A 20,777-nucleotide genomic window follows, 5' to 3' on the forward strand; every position below is an offset into this window, starting at 1 on the left:
CAAGGTTACTATAGCTATATATGCATTTGTCGAGCAGTTTTTTCTTCTTCAAATTTTCTAATTTTTTTTCACGCAGTGAGCTATAGTTCCACTTGAAGCCATATCTCATATGCGTAGTTTATCCCTTACATAGCTGCATGTGTCTAACTTGAATAGCTATTGTAGCCCACCAACCATGTGGTTAAGAGGCTAGGAAATAATTCCTAATTATATCATACCCTCGTTTGTATGCATTTTTCTAACCCTGTCCCACATGACAAGGACTAGTCCATTTAATCTTGCAATGGCACTGTACAATGTTACACTGTACAGTATAGGTGGCTTTTAAAAAACCCTAATTGCAAAATGAGGTATTTTTTTATAATTATTTTCAGCCAGGATGTATTTTATTCAATAATTATTTGTTAGTCCCATTGAAATCCATTTGACCCAAGTATCATGGTTTTCAAAAGGCTCAAAACTGCCTTACAAACATCGAGATTCAACTTTTATACACTGCTGGTAAACAGTGCTATAATTTTACTAAAAACTCAGCCAGTAAGTTGCCGAAACTGTTCTTACAAATATTGTGCAAAAATATATAAATTACTGTAAGAATTATGAAGATTTGCTAAAGGCCTATAAATACTTATAAATACCTATAAATACCTATGAAACACTAGTATTTTATAAGTTTCTAATAATAAAATACCAAAGAAATTGAATTCACCACCTATAGCAATATCTCATAAAGCATATAGCGTTCAATGATTTACATTTAACCCTGTCCAGTAGTAGATAGAAGTCATCGAAGCTATTAATTTCAAATCATTGGAACAGCAATTATTTACCAATTAAGGGTCTTATCTCGGCGAGACTATACACGAGCAATGCATTCATAAATATCGCGACTTGTGACACAGATTCTAGCGCACTTTTCATGCACGTTTGAAGGAAATAAAACATAAACTTTGAATTCGGTTATTAAACACAGGTAGTTGTTCCATCTAGGGGTTGTATGTGGGGGTGTGTTGGGGCACGCGTGAAGTACAAATTTCAAGTGAAAACCATCATTATTTCTATACACATAAGCATGTACGTACGGAGTTCAAGATCAAGAATAACGTGAACTTACCAATTCCTGGTTCAACAATGCTTAATAGTCACATGAACTATAACATATATGCTCAAATGTCGAGGGAAATGGGGTGAGGAGAGGGGTGCGGATGCGGGGGAGGGGGCGAGTGTACCATTTGTTGATATGCGAACGGGGTGTGTGTTATATGCATCGCTGAGATTGAAGGAGAGATCTATTAAAGGACAGTTGTTGGGGTACCGGGTGCGGGTTAGGGGTGTGTGTATGGGGGGTGCGGGTTGCGTGTTGTGGGTTGTTTGTACTCGTATGCGTATAACATAATGCTAGAGTAGGCTTTGTTTTTATCATGAAAATAATTTTGAAAAAAAAGGAACTGCCATTTCAATTAAACTATCAAAGCTCAAATAACTCACCAATAACGGTCATAAGGGTTTCGTCCAGAAAGAGTGCAATAAATACAACAACCAAAAGTGCAGTGCGTGATTCACGGAGTCTGGTTAACCAAGTTACCATAGACACAGTCATCTTAGGCTCGATTATAGATGTGATGGAGTTTACCTGTATATACGAGTAACAGATATTCAAATTGAAGCCATATTATAACATTTGCTGAGGAAGACGACCTCACTGAATTTTTAAAATTCCTTTTTTATACGATTAAATTGTACTTTATTAAACCAATATACCCTGCAAAAATCAAGACTCTAGGTGCTGTAGTTTTGTCAAAATCCGAGATTTTGAATTAAACGCCGGAACCGGCGCTTTATTATTACGATGGAATTATTAGTCGAACGCATACACGATGTTCATAACACACAGTACGTACACGGCGTGCGGGACAGTGATATACACAAGGGTCGTACCACAACATGACCGAAGGAGTGGTACGTATTGGCGACATGTGCGCTGGTAGTAAATTCCAATTTCATTTGCTTTGCCGTAGTTGTTCGGCTCTAAATGACCAATTTACTTTCAAAAATATCAGAACGCCTTTATAGAACTCATGCCTTCCCTCTTGCGTGTCATCTTTACTTGTTTCGATATTTAAGTGCAATGTATTGTTGGTTGAAGCAGTCAAAAAATCAATATTCATGATCTAAATCAATATATTATTGAAAAATAACACTTTGATGTTTTGCAAAAGTTCATTCTACAAATCATATACTCTGAAAACTTGCTTGATTTATTCGTTAAGTTATGTACGGTTTTTTTTTTTTTTTTGTTGTTTCAGCCCTCTTTACAACATATCTCAAGAACCACAGGACCTACAAAAGCATATCTGTGATATTTGAATTCTTCGACATACTCGCTATGTAATGATCAATGCAATTTTTGCCAAAGCTCACTACCATTCGCAATATACTGTGAACTACCAAATCGCAGCAGTTTAAAATAGTTGCTAAAGCTTAAAGAATACTCGCAATTTTTCATTTGTATTGTAAAAGCTGTATACCAAAAGGTCACCTGGCTATCGCTAAATGAGTGTCTTGAGGGATGTCACTGTCTTAAAAACATGTCCAAGTTAATCATTTAAAAGCACCAGATATCGCTTGCGGGAGGCGTATAAAGACCAAGAAATCAGGAAATACGCCATTGATCTTAACTAAAACTGTCTCGTGTGGTTCTGAACTAAAATGTTTCTTATTATAGAAATATGGTTTTTCCGGCAGGACTGTTATAGAATAACCTGAGTAAGGGTTATCACTCCAAAAAAAAAGGTTATGGTTGGTCTATGCACGCGATTCAAAAATACAAAACAAAAACAAAACTTTTTCGAAAATGGTTAGAAAAGGTTACAAGAAAATATTTAAATGTCGAATTTAGTATAACAAAACTGTTAAAAAGTATAAAATGTTTTAAAAAAATTTTGCTGCTGCAAAACAGTCATAATGTCATGTTGACAATATATTTTTTAAACGTTTGCACAAATATTTTACAATAACATTTTGACATTTTAAAAATGTAGTTTTTTTACATACTTAACGTTTTTAAACCATTTCATTATACGATTATAACTCTACATTCTTTAAAGACTGGTTTTCAGATAACATGATTCTTTGAGTATGCTTTTGTAATTTGTTTAAGTTTAAAATGTAGTAACATTTTGTAATTAATGCTGCGTTTGTAATTCTTTGTGATTTTTAATGATTTTTTGTGATTTTTCTTCATTGTTCTTTTGTATATAAAAACAAAACAAAATAAAAGCACTGGCTCCGAAGTATGTGCTCAGTGGAAAAGAGAAAAAAAAACCACTCTACATTCAATGTATTAAAACGTTTCGACACCCCCCCAAAAAAAAAAAACGTTTTAAAAACATTGATTTAGGTTAGTAATATCTCATCATGGGAACGTTTTTACAAAAATAATTAACACGCCTTTAGAGAATGGGTTGCTGCTGAATAACACCTACGAGGTTAAAACGAAGAGGGTGCATAATGTGAACCGTACAGTATCTTTTCAAGAAAAAGGGTTTTAAAATTCGTCAATAATAAGGTTTGAGCCTCCGAAGTGATATGATGTGGGCTATGTTTCAGGATAAAATTATGTTCATACGTCTTTGCAGTATGGCATATCTTTGTAAATCCCAATTCCCAAAAATGTAATCTGTGCCATCAATCCTTTATTATTTAGAGTTAGGCTAGGGTGGGTATTAGGATTTACCTAGCAAACACGAAACATTTTTATACGTTTAAGTGAGTTAAATTTTGGGTCTTGATTTTGAAAAAAAAACCACGTTTTAATAACATTAGATGTCTGGTTATATTATAAAGGTCATGAAAACGTTATTGGAAAGTTTTGTATGAAATCACACTACAACAACACTTTTAAAATGTTATTTTAAAATATTTGTTGCAAACATTTTGTGTCAAATATTTGTTAGCCCTTGAACACTTAAGACACTAAAACTAAATAAACACTAAAAAGCACAATTTTAACACGATCTTGTGTTTAAAAACATAAATATCTTCATATTTTACGTGTTTTTGTGTTATTTTAGTGTTCATAAATTAACACCTCTACTTCACTTGCAAACAAGTGTTTATTATGTGTTCAAATGTTTATTAAGTGTTGCTCTGCTGTTTTTGCAGTGTATATAAACGACATTTAAACGTTTTCTGGCAACATTTTCTAACCTTTTGCGAATGTCAAAAACGTTTTGTGTTTGCTGGGTATACAATTCTAAAAACAGTGTTTCATCAGAAGAGGTTCAAAATGCCTGAAAGACTTGATGATATAAGTTTGGATTCCAAATATTCTAGAATTAAAAGCTATACACTGTTAAACTTAAGTTAGTCAAAAAGGTCTAATTTTTGACTAACTAAAATTAGTCATACAAGATATAACTTTTTATTCAAGTAAAATAATGCTTAAATTATGTATTTATAATGCTAAAAGATTATAAGTAAAATAATGCTTAAATGATGTATTTATAATGCTAAAAGAACAGTAATATCATATTTCACATTAATTTGCATCATTTCAACATATTTTCATGGCTTATGATATGCAATTAAGAATAAGAAATTGCATGACTAATGACATTACTAATTAATTACTAATAGAATGACTAATTAAATGACTATTAATATATCGAAAATCAGATTTTTGATCTCAAATGAGAGTGATCCGTCTTTCGGAGGAGATGTTAATCCGCCTGTGTCACACCTGTAGGCCTACATATAATTGCAGTCAGTTTCGAGAAGAGTAGGGTGAGCACCTCTGACCGTTCCTATCCGTCGCAGTAAGAGCTCTCTGCTCATTTATTCCCAATTTATGGGCTGTATAAAGCAGTATATAAACCTATGCACAGTGCTGAAAGAGAAACAGTAATTACATACCCTAATATAATATAACAAAATTTCGACCATACTTACGAAAACCATATTTTGCATGGGCATTGACCTAACATGCGAATAAAGATAATCGTGCAATGGTACAGAAGCCATGTTGTTTTTGTATATATATGTGTATAATTATATATGATAGGCCCTATATCGTCCGGCTGTCCAGCCACGTTGCTCTCCTTTAAACTTGGCGTACTATTTTGATAGCGTGGTCAAGATTTCGCGTGCACAGTGAATGAACAAGGTGTTTGTCGCACGTTCGATTTTTAATAGAAAGTTTATTTCCGAGTCTGTGTAGAAGTACTCATTACTTAAGTTAAGTTAACTTAAGTTAGGACGCTGGACAACCGATTGTTATTGTTCTGCAAGGCTCACTCAGTCATTTAAAAAGGCAATACAAACGATCGAATTTGGTATTCAAATGAACAAAATTTTGAGTTACACCTTTTCAGTGTAAAAATTTTTTTCTCGGCCAAATGAAAAGCAATAATTTTCATTTTTTCAGTAAATGTCAGGAAAAACTGTGATGCTTGATACTGTATTTTTTTTCAAATCTTAGTGTTAAACTTAGTCGTGAAATTCAGTCATTTAGTGTAAGATTTTCGATTTTGATAGGCTTCAACTCTGCCCGCGAGCCTTTTTTTGGATCAATTTTTTAGCTTTTCAAAGTAATATAGTTCGCTAAAGAAGGATTTTTCCCAACTTTCTAACGCACATCACCGTGAGCGATATATCATAGTTTTGTCAGAATTTCCGTTTTGATTCCATAATTTGTGACTACCAGCTGAAAATTTTTCAAATCCACGCGTGAAATCTTAGGCTAATACTAGCATTGTGGATCGATATCTCTGGGTGCCCGGCCTGGATACAGTGTTGCCAGAACTTCAATATAGCAAAGAAATTACCTAGTGTTTCAATTGTCATGAAGGTGACTGGGTATAGTGCCTTTTGTTTGTGTTTGTTTGAAATTGTTTAAACCCACCGAAAGTCATAATGAAGCAGCCAAAACAATACAAGGTTAAACATGGAAGTTTATAACAACCTATTATAATGACCTAAAGGGAAAAATCATTTATGGCAACAATGAGCCTTGCATTGTAAGTCATGGTTAAAATGTGTTGAGTACCCACCCCACCCCCATAGGCCTACATAATATTACATACCTTATAATATTTATATAGCACGGCTATAGTTATACATTTAGAAAGTAGGTCCTATAGCGCTAAATTATGACAAATAGGCCTACACAAATCCGAACGCAAGTCTGAAGGGTGTAATGAAAATGCCAACCCGCGATGGGGGGGGGGGGGGTCATTCAAAATTCACCTGGAGATAGGAGGGACAGAAAATTAAAATCCCCTCTAATAACACGCGAATTTTTCTAGGTTTGGACAGTGGATTTTCCCATGGACCTCATCCTAGGTAAATAAACAAACAAACAAACAGACAAAGTGGTTTTCATAATCATGGAATCCATAGCCCCTATAAATTGAAATTGCAGGCTATCACGGGAGCAAATTTCCAAAATTCACCTCATTTACCAGAATTGCGCTGGTCAGGCAATCCTGGTTTTCAATGGAAAAGGGACCTGGTTGACAACAATTGAAATATCGATTATTTCTGCTGGTTGCTCTCGAGATAAAGTACTGAGTTTGACATTTTCGGAGCATGAAGGGAAAAGGGTAAAATAAAAACGGAAATTCTGACAAAACTATAATATATAGACCCACACGATGTGCTTTACAGAGGTGGGAAATATCTTTCTTTAGCAAACTTTATTAGTTTGAGACGCTAAAAAATGAATTCCGTAAAAAGCTCGCGGGCGAACTAAAGGCCTATAAAAATCAAAAATATCACACTAAAAGACAAAATATGATGCTTGAATTTTAACACCAGGATTTAAAAAAAATGTATATCCAAGCACTATGTCTTTAACTGACATTACTGAAGAAAAAAATATTGCTTTATATTTGACCGAGAAAATAAATTTCATAGCAAAAAGGTGTATCTCTGAATTGTGCTGATTTTAACATGTATCGATCGACTTTTAGCGCGACTATGCATTTCTAAAGAATTGGTTGTCCAGCGTCCTAACTGATTATCCGTAAATTAGCTTTGACCGTGAATAGCAGTCAGTGATTCACAACTTGAACAGTGGTAGACGCACATCAGAATAATTTTACCACTTTGTGGTAAAAAAAAGTCTATATTTGTAATGGGATATCTCATGCAGTTGAAATCCATATAGGCCTACCCTTAAGACATGACCTTAATCTCACACACAGGGTGTGCGAATTTCAAATGGGGTTACATGAAGGAGTGACTTCGTTTGAAAATGATACCCCCTTGTGTGGGAAATTAAGGTAGAGGTGTATGGATTTCTACTGGAATAGCCCATTTTTTTGGTTATTTGGCAACCTCTTAAAATATTTTTATATGTATTTTTTCTCTTGAAAATGCTACTATAACATATAAAAGGTAATAAAAATGTTGTTATCGTTCTATTGACCCAAAGGCTGCCTTTTTCACTTGATTGATCGGAAAGGGCCTCTTTTCTTTGTTCTATATCTTCTAATCTGTTTCTCACTTCTCTTTCAATACAGGCCAGCATACTTGAGCATTATTTTTGCTTGAGCCTATTCCCATCAGGACCAAAGTGTATCTCTATACGGAGCGAACGTACAAACAAACACACATTAAAATGACACATGAGCTACAAATAGACGCCCATTGTAACGTAGGCCAGAAACTATACGAAAGATGTAGGCCTACGCATTCGGCTATCTTCTGAAGATAGCAATATTATTTTCAAATTCGAAATCAGGGGCATAGCCAGCCTATTACTATGGAGGGGCAATGCCAAATTTTCGTTCCCACTAATAATATTTTGTCCCATATTAGGGGAGGGGGGCAAAACCAATTTGTTTATATCCTGTTGACAATTTTTTTTCTCATTTTCAGTCATTTTAATGACACTTTACTCTTTGCCGTCCCCTATTTTATCCATGAAAATGTCTGGGAAAAATTGACATTATGTTTTAAATTGTTTACGTTACAAGATGATGTTTACAAAATGCTTCATCTCCAAACATGTCGATGTTCATTATATACATAATAGCATATTAAACGATCTTTGCGGCATACAAATACCCTAAACATCAAATTTACTTGTTGTTTATCTATTCATCATAACATTTGATTCGTCAGAAAAGCTGTTTTTTTATTAGTTTGAAAGAAAAGTGCAGTAGCGATCAGAATTCATTTGATTCCCCGAGTCAATCAAACTTAATTGCGATGACCTCTGCTGTTACTATAATTAGTGCTACGATTCGCCGTTGTCAAACATGATCAACGTCAATTAAAACATCACTGTATTAAATGGTATGGTGCCATGCGACAGCCTGACTCACTTCGTTGAGTCAAAATTGTACTGATTTATTTTTGCCAAAAGGGTCTTTTAATTATTTCTGGACTAGGCCTATGCCAAAAATTTTGTGGGGGTGTAAAATTTCAGTTTGAAATACAATTTAGGGGCACCTTTGGATATAACATAGTGAGATGTCATGCTATATGCTGCATTGATATCATCTGTATAAATTAATCGCAATAAAAACGACAAAATTGGTCCTTCTGATCTAAGGTATTATCACACAGTATTTAGTATTTAGCAGTTTATCGAGGTCGATTTTAAAGTTTAAAACTTGAGTGCAAGATTGTACGTATAACCACATCAAGTTAGCTGACAAATCTTCAATAGATATAGCGGTATATAGCGGTGAATAGTATAAACGTCACATTTCCAGTATAATTAATGCAATTTTCAGTTTACAAATAGACAGTCACGTGTTCACATTATATTTGAATCTAAGCCATCAGTTTATTGCTATCTTCGGTAGACAGTAATATTTTAACAAGTTTAAGAGCGCATTGTTTTCCAATTTCAGTATAGAGAGTCACTTGTTCATATGTATTTGTATTTCCAGTTTATTGCTATCTTCAGTAGACAGTAACTTACATTAAAAGCACAATATTTGTACTTCAGTGACCTATCACGTATTCATATTTATTTATGTTTATTGCTATCATCAGTAGGCAGTAACCATGGTAACATTTTAAGAGCACATTATTTTTCAACTTCAGTATAGGTAGTCTCATGTTTGCATGTATTTGTATCTCCAGTTTCTTGCTATCTTCAGTAGACAGTGACATTAAAAGCACAATATTTGTAAACTTTAGTAGCCTATATACAGTCACGTATTCGTATTTATTTATTTATTTATTTATGTTTATTGCTATAATCTGTAGACAGTAACAATGGTAACATCAATAGCACATTATTTTTCAGTATAGGCAGTCACATGTTCACATATATTTGCATCTCCAGTATATTGCTATCTTCAGTAGACAGTAAGAAGCACAATATTTGTAAACTTCAGTAGCCTATAAAATGTATGTCAAGTTATGCAAAGAAATTTTTTAGAAGTTTTAGAAGTTGAGTTATTTCTTTAAACTTATTTTGAACCACGTATGACAGTCTACTGACGATAGCAATTATACATACATAATATTGCATTATTTTTTTTGGCAAAGAATAATAAAATTAAAATTTGACCGAAATCGTATATTAACACTATACTATTATTAAAACGCAAAAGTCCATGCTAAATCGGAGTCCTGTGCGTAGGAGTGTACGTGGGATGTAATTTTTTTTTTCAATATCAAACATTTTTTATAGAACTAGTGCACCTGCAGCTGTGAGAGCCCTGATGCTGTGAGAGCACTGGCATGATAGCGATACTGTTTGATGACCTAAGACCTCGGTGTAATTTTTTTCATTCTCCCCTCATACGAAGGATTCCACCTATCAAGTTTAAGCCCAATAGGGCAAAGTTTCAATTTAGCCCCTACATGACCTTTGACCTCAATTTTGTTTTGCGCATATATTCCCCTCGTATCAAGCATTCCACCCACCAAGTTTGAGCCCGATATGACAAAGTTTGAAATCCATGACCTTTGACCTTTGACCTCGGATGACCTCCATATAATGTTTTTCATGCTCCCCTCATACGAAGGTTTCGACCCACCAAGTTTGAGCCCGATCTGACCAAGTTTGAAATTTGACCCCTCCGTAATGACCTTTGACCTCGGTTGACCTCGATTTTATTGCGGGCATATACTTGCCTCGTATCAAGGATTCCACCCACCAAGTTTGGGCCCGATCGGACAAAGTTGAAATTTTGACCTTTGACCTTGACCTCCGATGACCTTTCAAACCACCCCATAAATGTGGAATGCCCGATACCTATCTATATCCGAAATATTGGAGCGATGCGTCGAAGCGCGGCGAAACGCATAGCCGGACAGACGGACAGACAGAGCTTACGATTTTATTAGTATAGATATGTAAATTGTTGACATGGAATGATTTATAACTGGTATTTATACATTATTTTTTCAAAGTTTTCCATGTCTACTTGATTCATGAGAATACACATGAATACTTTTCATAATGATCAAGTGAATTCTGTATAGCTAAGAATAAAGTTCATTACACATGTTACAGGTAGACCTAGTAGCCCTGTACGTTCGATGTATACTGCGCCAATAAAGTATCCTTACACTTGGAAAAATAATCACAATTTCAAAACTAAACAATATTGGGGTAAATTTTTTAATAGATGCACTATCTAATCCTGCAGATTATGACACCGCATTGAGTCCAATGTGACCTCAAGAAGTAAAGTTACAAGCAATTGAATAGACTAAGGTCCAGTTTTAAAAGTGACCTACCCCTGCTTTAGATGGATGAGGATGACACTCTCATCATCAATGACAGATGAATAAATACATTAACATCATTCCCAGTAAACCAACAACAAAGATTCAAAATGTTTGCCTCTTATTTCCTGTTTTAACAGGAAATAAGAGGCAAACATTTTGAATTAAAATTACTTAATGTATGTGTAGTATGAAAATGTTAATTTTTTTAACAGCGGTCTTAAAATTCATGTATATTGAAGTTTAAATATAGAAAAACGAGTCGCATATTGCCATTTGCCAATTTATGGCTAATTAAACCATATAATTCTGGGCCACTAAGTTTTTTATTTACCTAGAAATACTGGAATTTTCGACATTTCACATTTACGTTAGAGGGAGAAAAGGGGTTCCTAACGAAAGGGCTTTCGTTTATAGGACTTCATGAAAATTTCGTGTTGTTCCCTTAGGAATAAGGCTAATAAAGGATATGTTAAAAGGGCCCCGTTTTGCCTCTTGTCTATGCCCCCGGCTCTTGCAACGCCCCTGGTACAGGCTTAAGCAACCCGATTTTTAAATAGTTGTTTAAAATATTTGTTGTTAATAATTTATACTGAATATAGAAATATGTTCTCACAATGAGGCTATAATGAAAAGAGCAAAGCTATAAATAAATATGTAATCTGCTAAAATTAAACAATACACTCTGAAAATTTGAAACATGAAAATTTGAAACACTCTGAAATTTCTCTATTGATCGACAACTTTATTTTTTTAATTCAGTTTGAGTGTCTTTAAGGGAAGGGGTATGAACGTTTGGACAGTATTTATTGTGGGACATTAGAGCATATCAGACATATCGAATTGCATTCTGAATACGAAGAATGTCCTTCTGATATCAAATAATTTTGATTTTTGAAATTCGCAATGTAATACACATTTTATGGCAAATCATTAAAAAAAATTTATATTTAACAGTACTTGAAGTAAACTTTATAAATCTGATGATTTATACTTAAAGTGTATGTAAGTGGGATGAAAAGCCGACGATCAATTGAAAATGTTGACCTTTCGTATTGAAGATATGGATTTTTTTCCCAAAACACCAAAAAAAATAGGTCTTTTGGGAAAAAATCCATATCTTCAATATAAAAGGTCAAAATTTTCAATTGATCGTCGGCTTTTCCTCCCAGCTACATACACTTTAAGAATATATCATTAGATTTATAAAATTTATTTCGAGGACTGTTATATATCAAAATGTGAAAATATCAAATTTTAATAATTTGTCCTAAAATTTGTATTATATCGTGAATTTCAAAAAATGAAAATTATTTGATATCAGAAAGACATGCTTCGTATTCAGAATGCAATTTGATACGTCTGAGGTGCTCTCATGTCCCACAAAAAATACTGTCGAAACGCAATAAACGCTCATTCTAGATCCCTTAAGAAATTGTTTTTTTTTTATAGTGTACGGATATTTTTTGTGCGCAGTATGCTCATGAAAATGCGAATGACGATATCAATACGCCCAGAAAATACAACTATCTACTGAAGATAGCAAAACATTATAATGAAGATATCAATGTTATAAATAGCAATACAAACTGAACAATTTTAATTTTAAAACTACTGAAGACCGAACCCACAGACTGAACATGCTGTAAATGATCTACTTTATTGATACACATATTTAACATGTGACTTTCTACCTAACTCAAAGTAACAGTTTTCGCAAATAATGGGTAAACAATAGCAATCACACACCATTGACATGGTTGATATATATACAAACTCGGTCAATTGTCGTAAGTTCGGTGTATTTGTTCAAGACATTTTTAACAAACTTGAATCCAGGCGCGTAGCCGGCATTGTCAGTCCGAGGGGGCAAACGTCTTTATCGTCCCTAAAACGTTAATTAATTGTTATCTTCCCTATATTCTTTTTTATCGCAATATCGAGCGTGCGTAGCATGCGAATCTATTTGTTTGGTAAATAACGAGCGCGCGTAGCGAGCGCGCCGAAATTTTTTGGATTAAATCTCCCTTCTCCCCCTTTTTCTTCTCTCTCCCTCTTTCTTTCTTTCCCTTTCCTCCTCTTCCTTTCCTTTCCTTTTCCTTCCCTCTCCTTCCCCTCCTCTTTCTCCCTCTCCTTCCCTTCTTTTTCTCTTTTCTCTTCTTTTTTTTTCCGTCCCCATTTTCCCACTTCTCTGTCCCCATTTTAGTCGTCCGCCCCCCTGTCCCCCCACTGGTTACGCCACTGCTTGAATCAATAAAAGCAAACTCGCTGATCAAATGTCTGTTAGATTTTGTTGAACTAATTATACATGTTAATTGTGCGCACATACACAACACAAAATTCAATGCTCCGGCGACCAATGTAACCTGTTCTACACCAACACCTGATCTTGTTATGGCATTTTGATTAACACGGACGTGTGCAGTATCTTGTTAGTAGGAGTACCAGTTTCATACCGCGTTTGCTACCAAAAGCTCTTTTACAAATTGTATCATATTAGTATCAATCTTTGTCAATTTAGAGTTTTGCTATAGCAAATATGGTAATAATTAGAGCTAACAAGATACTGCACGACTGTTCCAATCAAATCGTCACAACAGAAGAATTTGGTGTAAGAGTATGTACATTTTAACAAAACAAATAAGTGTGCTTTTATTATTTCAGCATTGATTAAACATGCACATCACATCTGTGTCATATACGCCATTCAGATATTTTTTTAATTCGAATTATTCGACCATTGTTTGTTGACACCATATAGTGAGCATTCCTGTAATCATACATGTATTAAGTGCTTGTCACGGTCATCCACCATAACACATGTTATGTTATAGGACTTCATGAAAATTTCGTGTTGTTCCCTTAGGAATAAGGCTAATAAAGGATATGTTAAAAGGGCCCCGTTTTGCCTCTTGTCTATGCCCCCGGCTCTTGCAACGCCCCTGGTACAGGCTTAAGCAACCCGATTTTTAAATAGTTGTTTAAAATATTTGTTGTTAATAATTTATACTGAATATAGAAACATGTTCTCACAATGAGGCTATAATGAAAAGAGCAAAGCTATAAATAAATATGTAATCTGCTAAAATTAAACAATACACTCTGAAAATTTGAAACATGAAAATTTGAAACACTCTGAAATTTCTCTATTGATCGACAACTTTATTTTTTAATTCAGTTTGAGTGTCTTTAAGGAAGGGGTATGAACGTTTGGACAGTATTTATTGTGGGACATTAGAGCATATCAGACATATCGAATTGCATTCTGAATACGAAGAATGTCCTTCTGATATCAAATAATTTTGATTTTTTGAAATTCGCAATGTAATACACATTTTATGGCAAATCATTAAAAAAATTTTATATTTAACAGTACTTGAAGTAAACTTTATAAATCTGATGATTTATACTTAAAGTGTATATGTAAGTGGGATGAAAAACCGACGATCAATTGATAATTTTGACCTTTCGTATTGAAGATATTGATTTATTTTCGCAAAACACCAAAAAAATAGGTCTTTTTGGGAAAAAAATCCATATCTTCAATATAAAAGGTCAAAATTTTCAATTGATCGTCGGCTTTTCCTCCCAGCTACATACACTTTAAGAATATATCATTAGATTTATAAAATTTATTTCGAGGACTGTTATATATCAAAATGTGAAAAATATCAAATTTTAATAATTTGTCCTAAAATTTGTATTATATCGTGAATTTCAAAAAATGAAAATTATTTGATATCAGAAAGACATGCTTCGTATTCAGAATGCAATTTGATACGTCTGAGGTGCTCTCATGTCCCACAAAAAATACTGTCGAAACGCAATAAACGCTCATTCTAGATCCCTTAAGAAATTGTTTTTTTTATAGTGTACGGATATTTTTTGTGCGCAGTATGCTCATGAAAATGCGAATGACGATATCAATACGCCCAGAAAATACAACTATCTACTGAAGATAGCAAAACATTATAATGAAGATATCAATGTTATAAATAGCAATACAAACTGAACAATTTTAATTTTAAAACTACTGAAGACCGAACCCACAGACTGAACATGCTGTAAATGATCTACTTTATTGATACACATATTTAACATGTGACTTTCTACCTAACTCAAAGTAACAGTTTTCGCAAATAATGGGTAAACAATAGCAATCACACACCATTGACATGGTTGATATATATACAAACTCGGTCAATTGTCGTAAGTTCGGTGTATTTGTTCAAGACATTTTTAACAAACTTGAATCCAGGCGCGTAGCCGGCATTGTCAGTCCGAGGGGGCAAACGTCTTTATCGTCCCTAAAACGTTAATTAATTGTTATCTTCCCTATATTCTTTTTTTATCGCAATATCGAGCGTGCGTAGCATGCGAATCTATTTGTTTGGTAAATAACGAGCGCGTAGCGAGCGCGCCGAAATTTTTGGATTAAATCTCCTTCTCCCTTTTTCTTCTCTCTCCTCTTTCTTTCTTTCCCTTTCCCTCCTCTTCCTTTCCTTTCCCTTTTCCTTCCCTCTCCTTCCCCTTCTCTTTCTCCCTCTCCTTCCCTTCTTTTTCTCTTTTCTCTTCTTTTTTCCGTCCCCATTTTCCCACTTCTCTGTCCCCATTTTAGTCGTCCGCCCCCCTGTCCCCCCACTGGTTACGCCACTGCTTGAATCAATAAAAGCAAACTCGCTGATCAAATGTCTGTTAGATTTTGTTGAACTAATTATACATGTTAATTGTGCGCACATACACAACACAAAAAGACAGTCCGCACTTATGTAACCTGTTCTACACCAACACCTGATCTTGTTATGGCATTTTGATTAACACGGACGTGTGCAGTATCTTGTTAGTAGGAGTACCAGTTTCATACCGCGTTTGCTACCAAAAGCTCTTTTACAAATTGTATCATATTAGTATCAATCTTTGTCAATTTAGAGTTTTGCTATAGCAAATATGGTAATAATTAAAGCTAACAAGATACTGCACGACTGTTCCAATCAAATCGTCACAACAGAAGAATTTGGTGTAAGAGTATGTACATTTTAACAAAACAAATAAGTGTGCTTTTATTATTTCAGCATTGATTAAACATGCACATCACATCTGTGTCATATACGCCATTCAGATATTTTTTAATTCGAATTATTCGACCATTGTTTGTTGACACCATATAGTGAGCATTCCTGTAATCATACATGTATTAAGTGCTTGTCACGGTCATCCACCATAACACATGTGCATTTATTAACAAAAAATAACCATGAATATATAAGCAAAAATTGATGCTTTCAACTCTTTTCCAATACGTCGCTACACGGTTTGACATGTCAGCAATTGCCATTGCTGCGCACAACATCAAAATTTACAATGTTGTGTCTGTTAAGGGGGTACTACACCCCTGGCCAATTTTGTGCCTATTTTTGCATTTTTCTCAAAAACTATAGCGCATTGGTGACAAGTAAGATAAGCATATTATAGGGGCAAGGACTACAACTACTGCACTGAAAATATTATTTCAGCACAGACAACAGTTGTGGAATTATAGTCAAAAATTAGGGAAAACCAATATTTGATCAATAAATCAATAAATACTTGCCTGGAGTTGCTGAATTTGCAGTGTAGTAGTTGTAGTCCTTGCCCCTATAATTTACATATCTTACTTGTCACCAATGCGCTATAATTTTTGAGAAAAATGCAAAAATAGGCACAAAATTGGCCAGGGGTGTAGTACCCCTTAAATGTTAAATTATATATAAATTATACTTACCCAAACTTGGATGGTCTTATTGGTGGTAGCCTAGGTTTCTGCGATTGATAAGCCAAAGCGTCACTTCTAAGTTTTTCTTCTCAAGGTTAGAATAATGCATGTGAAATAACGAAGCACACAAGACATGAAGATCTCAGATTGTTAAGACACACACCATAATATGGTGGAGAGGACCACACGTTTGCACGCCAATTCCAACAGTAGCTGTACGATATCGTCTGTAAGCTGGTTTCCGTGCGCAATCCCAATACTCTCATTTTAAGCAAACACTAGCGGGTTGTAGAAATGGCGCGACGCAATGCAAGTGGTGGCTACTCTACAAATAGTACAAATACATGCAGAAGCGTCACCCGCTAATATCTCCAAATTTTTTCGTCTACTGCTATACACTACACCACCGCCATCGTTTTCAAAACTAATAAAGTAAATGAAACTAAGTGAATTTGACATGATAGTTTTCGTCAGTATCGTCGATCTAGCGCCAGGATGTAAGCAACGGCTGGAAGCGGTTTTTCAACATCCGTTCAGCAGAGCGAATGACGATATTGGTTGCTGGCGACACTATACGACGCAGCGGACACAAACCAAACTTAGCAAACAAACAAAAAGTGCAGTGGTACGTTGATTGCAGTACTCCTATCATCATTTTTAAATTTTGCACAGTTGTGTGTGATTTGCAGTGATTAGAAGCAGATAAATACGAAGTGCTCTTCTATATTCTGATTCTTACACCATCTATACGTTAGTTAGTGGTCACTTTATCTTATCTTAACAGCTATTTGCTAGTTGTTCACATTATTAAATATTATGTTTCTTTTCTTTCAACCTAGTTTCTTTACTCGTGTCACTATTCCCTTCTCGTCTAGCATGCTCTTTGTGCTATACAATGCAAATATAAATATCTACCAAAAATTAATTATCCCCTTTAAATAATGGCAATTATTCCACATTTGGAATATGCAGTCGAAGCAGAATTTATTGTTGCGCATTATGACACCTCATTTGTTGCAATGGTCCCAATATTGATGTCGCAGCGTACATTTAAATGAAGGTAACTCAGGATTTTAAAGTTGCAGCAAAGTCCTATTGCTATGTTAGTGTCCATGGAAGCAAATGTTTTCTGCGCTCATTGGAATAATAATCTTCTTGTTTCGTGAATTTGGAGGAGGTCAAAATATGTAATAATCAATTTAAAAAAATGTCATTATTCACATCAGTTTACTTTTACTTAATCCCATATTAAAACATTACAAGTTCAATGTTTTCTCTGACCAAGAAGGTCACAAGAAGTGGAAATCGGTAAATTTTGAATCTTTACCACTGAAAAGACAACTTGCAATTGTAGGCAATTTAGGACCTTGTTAGCCAGAAAACAATATTGAAATCTTCATGTTTCAATTTGACATTACGTGAATAATGATCACTGATGTGAATAATGACAATTGTTATTGATTATCACATGTTTTGATCCCCTCCAGATGCTTGAAACAAAAAGAATAATCCAATAAGAGTTGATAAGATTTCCTTCAAAGAACACTAAATACAAGGCAATAGGATTTTACTGCCACTTTCAAATCTTGGGTTACTTTCATTTAAATGTACGCTGCGACATCATCTTGGGACCATATTGGGACCATTGGAACAAATGAGGTGTCATAATGCGCAGAAATAAATTCTGCTTCGACTGCATATTCCAAATCTGGCATACAATCAACGGTTAGGGAATAATGGCCATTATTTAAAGGGAGTAATCACTTTTTGGTAGATGTTTATTCTTCCCATCCCAGCAAACACAAAAATGTTTTAAAACGTTATAAGTGTGTCATACACGAGTTTTAGTTTTGGATAATTTCAAAACGTTTTAGTAACATTTAAACTTCGGGTTATATGAAGATCATGAAAACATTTAAAAAAACGTTTTAGCCTATTATATGAAAAACACTACAACACTTTTTTAGAAATTTTGTCAAAATTTTGCAAAATATTTTGTCAACACTTAACATTAGAATGTTTTGCATCAAGTTTAAGAAACTAAAACTGTTTTCTGAATGTTATTAACACGGTTTTTTTATCTGGGATCGTGATTCGCAAGAACACGGGTGTGTTTTTTATGCAGCAGAAAGAAAGACAATAACAGTATACCAACTCTGAAAATGGACAGTGGACCAGCAACTGATAGTAAGATGAAGGCAACAGCTCTTAATGTATCAGTCGGTTTTCACTCAAGAGGACACCACCAATATTCCAGATAAAGGTGACAGCTCCTATCCATCAATGTGTGACATTACATTTACTACCTGTGGAATTGAGAAGCTGTTGGTAGGATTGAATCCAAACAAGGCCTTCAGGCCCTGATCTCGTACCAATTCGCATCCTAAAGGAGTATGCACAGCAGATAGCTCCGGTGTTGCAGGTGATATTCACTTAGTCGTACGAGAGTGGAGTTCTACCTATGGATTGGCTGTCTGCCAATATTGTGGCCATATTTAAGAAGGGAAACAAGAACACTGCAGCCAACTATCGGCCAGTTTCTCTCACGTGTGTCACAACAAAGATAATGGAGCATATAATATTTCACTCTATCATGAACCACATGGACTCATTTGGCGCACTTACTTGGTACCAACATGGCTTTCGTCAGAAACACTCAACAGAGACACAACTCATCGTCACAATCGAAGATCTGGCCAGATCTTTAGACCACCGCTGCCAGGTAGATGTTCAAATCCTTGATTTCTCAAAGGCATTTGATACCGTGCCACACCAGAGACTTGATTTCTATGGAATACGAGGAAGCACAAAGGATTGGATTAAAACGTGGTTAACAACTAGAACACAGCGGGTTGTGGTTGATGGCGAGGCGTCAGACTCTGTTCACGTTGATTCTGGTGTGCCCCAAGGGACAGTCTTGGGGCCCTTAATGTTTCTTCTTTACATCAATGACATCGGCTCCAACATCGATTCCACCATCAAGTTGTTCGCAGACGATTGTCTGCTTTATCGCAACATTAAGTCGCCTGTAGATGCAGTTGCCCTGCAGGATGATTTGAACCAGCTAAATGAATGGGCTGATAGATGGCAGATGGGTTTCAACTCGAAAAAGTGCTACACCATGAGGATCCATAGAAAGAAGAACCCTATCATCCATAGCTACAACATGAAGGGAGATAGACTGTCAGCAGTATCCAGTCAGGCGTATTTGGGTGTTGAGATTCATGCATGAGAAGCTGAGTTGGAAACCACACATCGCAAATGTAACATCTAAAGCATCGCAATCCCTGGGATTTATCAGAAGGAATCTTGCGCAGTGTTCAACAGCAACAAAACAGCTAGCTTACACCACCCTCGTGAGATCCCAACTTGAATATGCTGGAGCCATATTGGACCCCTACAGACAGAATCAGGTAGATCAGCTTGAAAGAGTACAACGAAGAGTAGTGAGATTCATCTCTGGCAACTACAATCGTGAAGATAGTGTCACAGCCATGAGAGAGGAGCTTGGTCTACCACCTCTTCAAAAAAGAAGACAACACAGTAGATGGGTCATGATGCATAAGATCATTCATGGACATGTGGCCATCCCCCGGCCGGATTACATTCAACCCAGGGCTCGCACTACCAGAAGCCAACAACAGCACCGTTTCACCAGACTAAGCACAAGCAGTGACTCCTACAAACATAGCTTCTTCCCCAGAACGTTGAAGGAATGGGATGGTCTTCCTCAAAATATCATTGAGCTGCCCTCAGTGGAGCAGTTCAAGGAGGCCATCGCAACGCTCTAAGCAGTCCAGCATCTCCATGTACATAGTCACCAGCACAAGCACATGTACATAGCTTACACTTGCACCACACCGTCGTTCGTCGGCAGCACCCTCGTCCAGATGCTGAACAGGCTTTGACGAGAACCAACGTAGAAGTAGAAGTAGAAGTAAACATCAAAAGAGAAGCCAGCTGTTTGACTGTCTTAATTTAACATATTGTTAAATGGATAAATTAATGTTATGCATTTTCAACGTTGTCTCCGCTTTCATTTCGTACGTGCAAAATCGTCAAAACTGGCTAAATACGTGACCTCGCTCCGATACAGGAGAGTGATTTTGATAGACATGATGGACGGGCGTACAATCACGGCGTTTAGAAATCGCAACCTCTCTAGTCATATTCAATCGGGAACCGGGTGACTTGTAAAGCAGTTTCTCTCTCAAACGGGTTTTATTCTAAGAGGTCCTTTGTGGACTTTTTAGATGGTTGATTGCATTCGCATTGCGATTGCAATTGCATTTAAGTGCTTGTATTGACCGTATGTGAGTGGCCCGGT

The 20,777-nt window shown here is 35.5% G+C and overlaps 2 protein-coding genes across 2 annotated transcripts in view; one reads left to right on the forward strand and one right to left on the reverse strand.

Moving 5' to 3' along the window:
• Positions 1-16,902, reverse strand: part of LOC140168664 (synaptic vesicular amine transporter-like) — a 38,382-nt gene extending 21,480 nt beyond the window's left edge. The window contains exons 1-2 of the mRNA XM_072192078.1: positions 16,460-16,902; positions 1,489-1,633 (exon numbers count right to left, since the gene is read on the reverse strand). Coding sequence (XP_072048179.1) covers positions 1,489-1,600 — 112 coding nt within the window. The 5' untranslated portion in view covers positions 1,601-1,633; positions 16,460-16,902. The remainder of the gene's footprint in view (positions 1-1,488; positions 1,634-16,459) is intronic.
• Positions 16,903-19,674: 2,772 nt separating this feature from the next.
• Positions 19,675-20,241, forward strand: LOC140167852 (uncharacterized). Its single transcript, XM_072191143.1, has one exon. It carries the CDS (start codon positions 19,675-19,677, stop codon positions 20,239-20,241), a length of 567 nt encoding a protein of 188 aa, XP_072047244.1.
• Positions 20,242-20,777: the final 536 nt, after the last annotated feature.

The sequence above is a fragment of the Amphiura filiformis genome, chromosome 13, assembly GCF_039555335.1.
Source record: "Amphiura filiformis chromosome 13, Afil_fr2py, whole genome shotgun sequence".
NCBI lineage: Eukaryota > Metazoa > Echinodermata > Ophiuroidea > Amphilepidida > Amphiuridae > Amphiura > Amphiura filiformis.

Bases quoted from the DNA above. Each gene is read 5' to 3' on its own strand.
- LOC140167852 (XM_072191143.1), top strand. From the start codon at position 19,675: ATGCATGAGAAGCTGAGTTGGAAACCACACATCGCAAATGTAACATCT.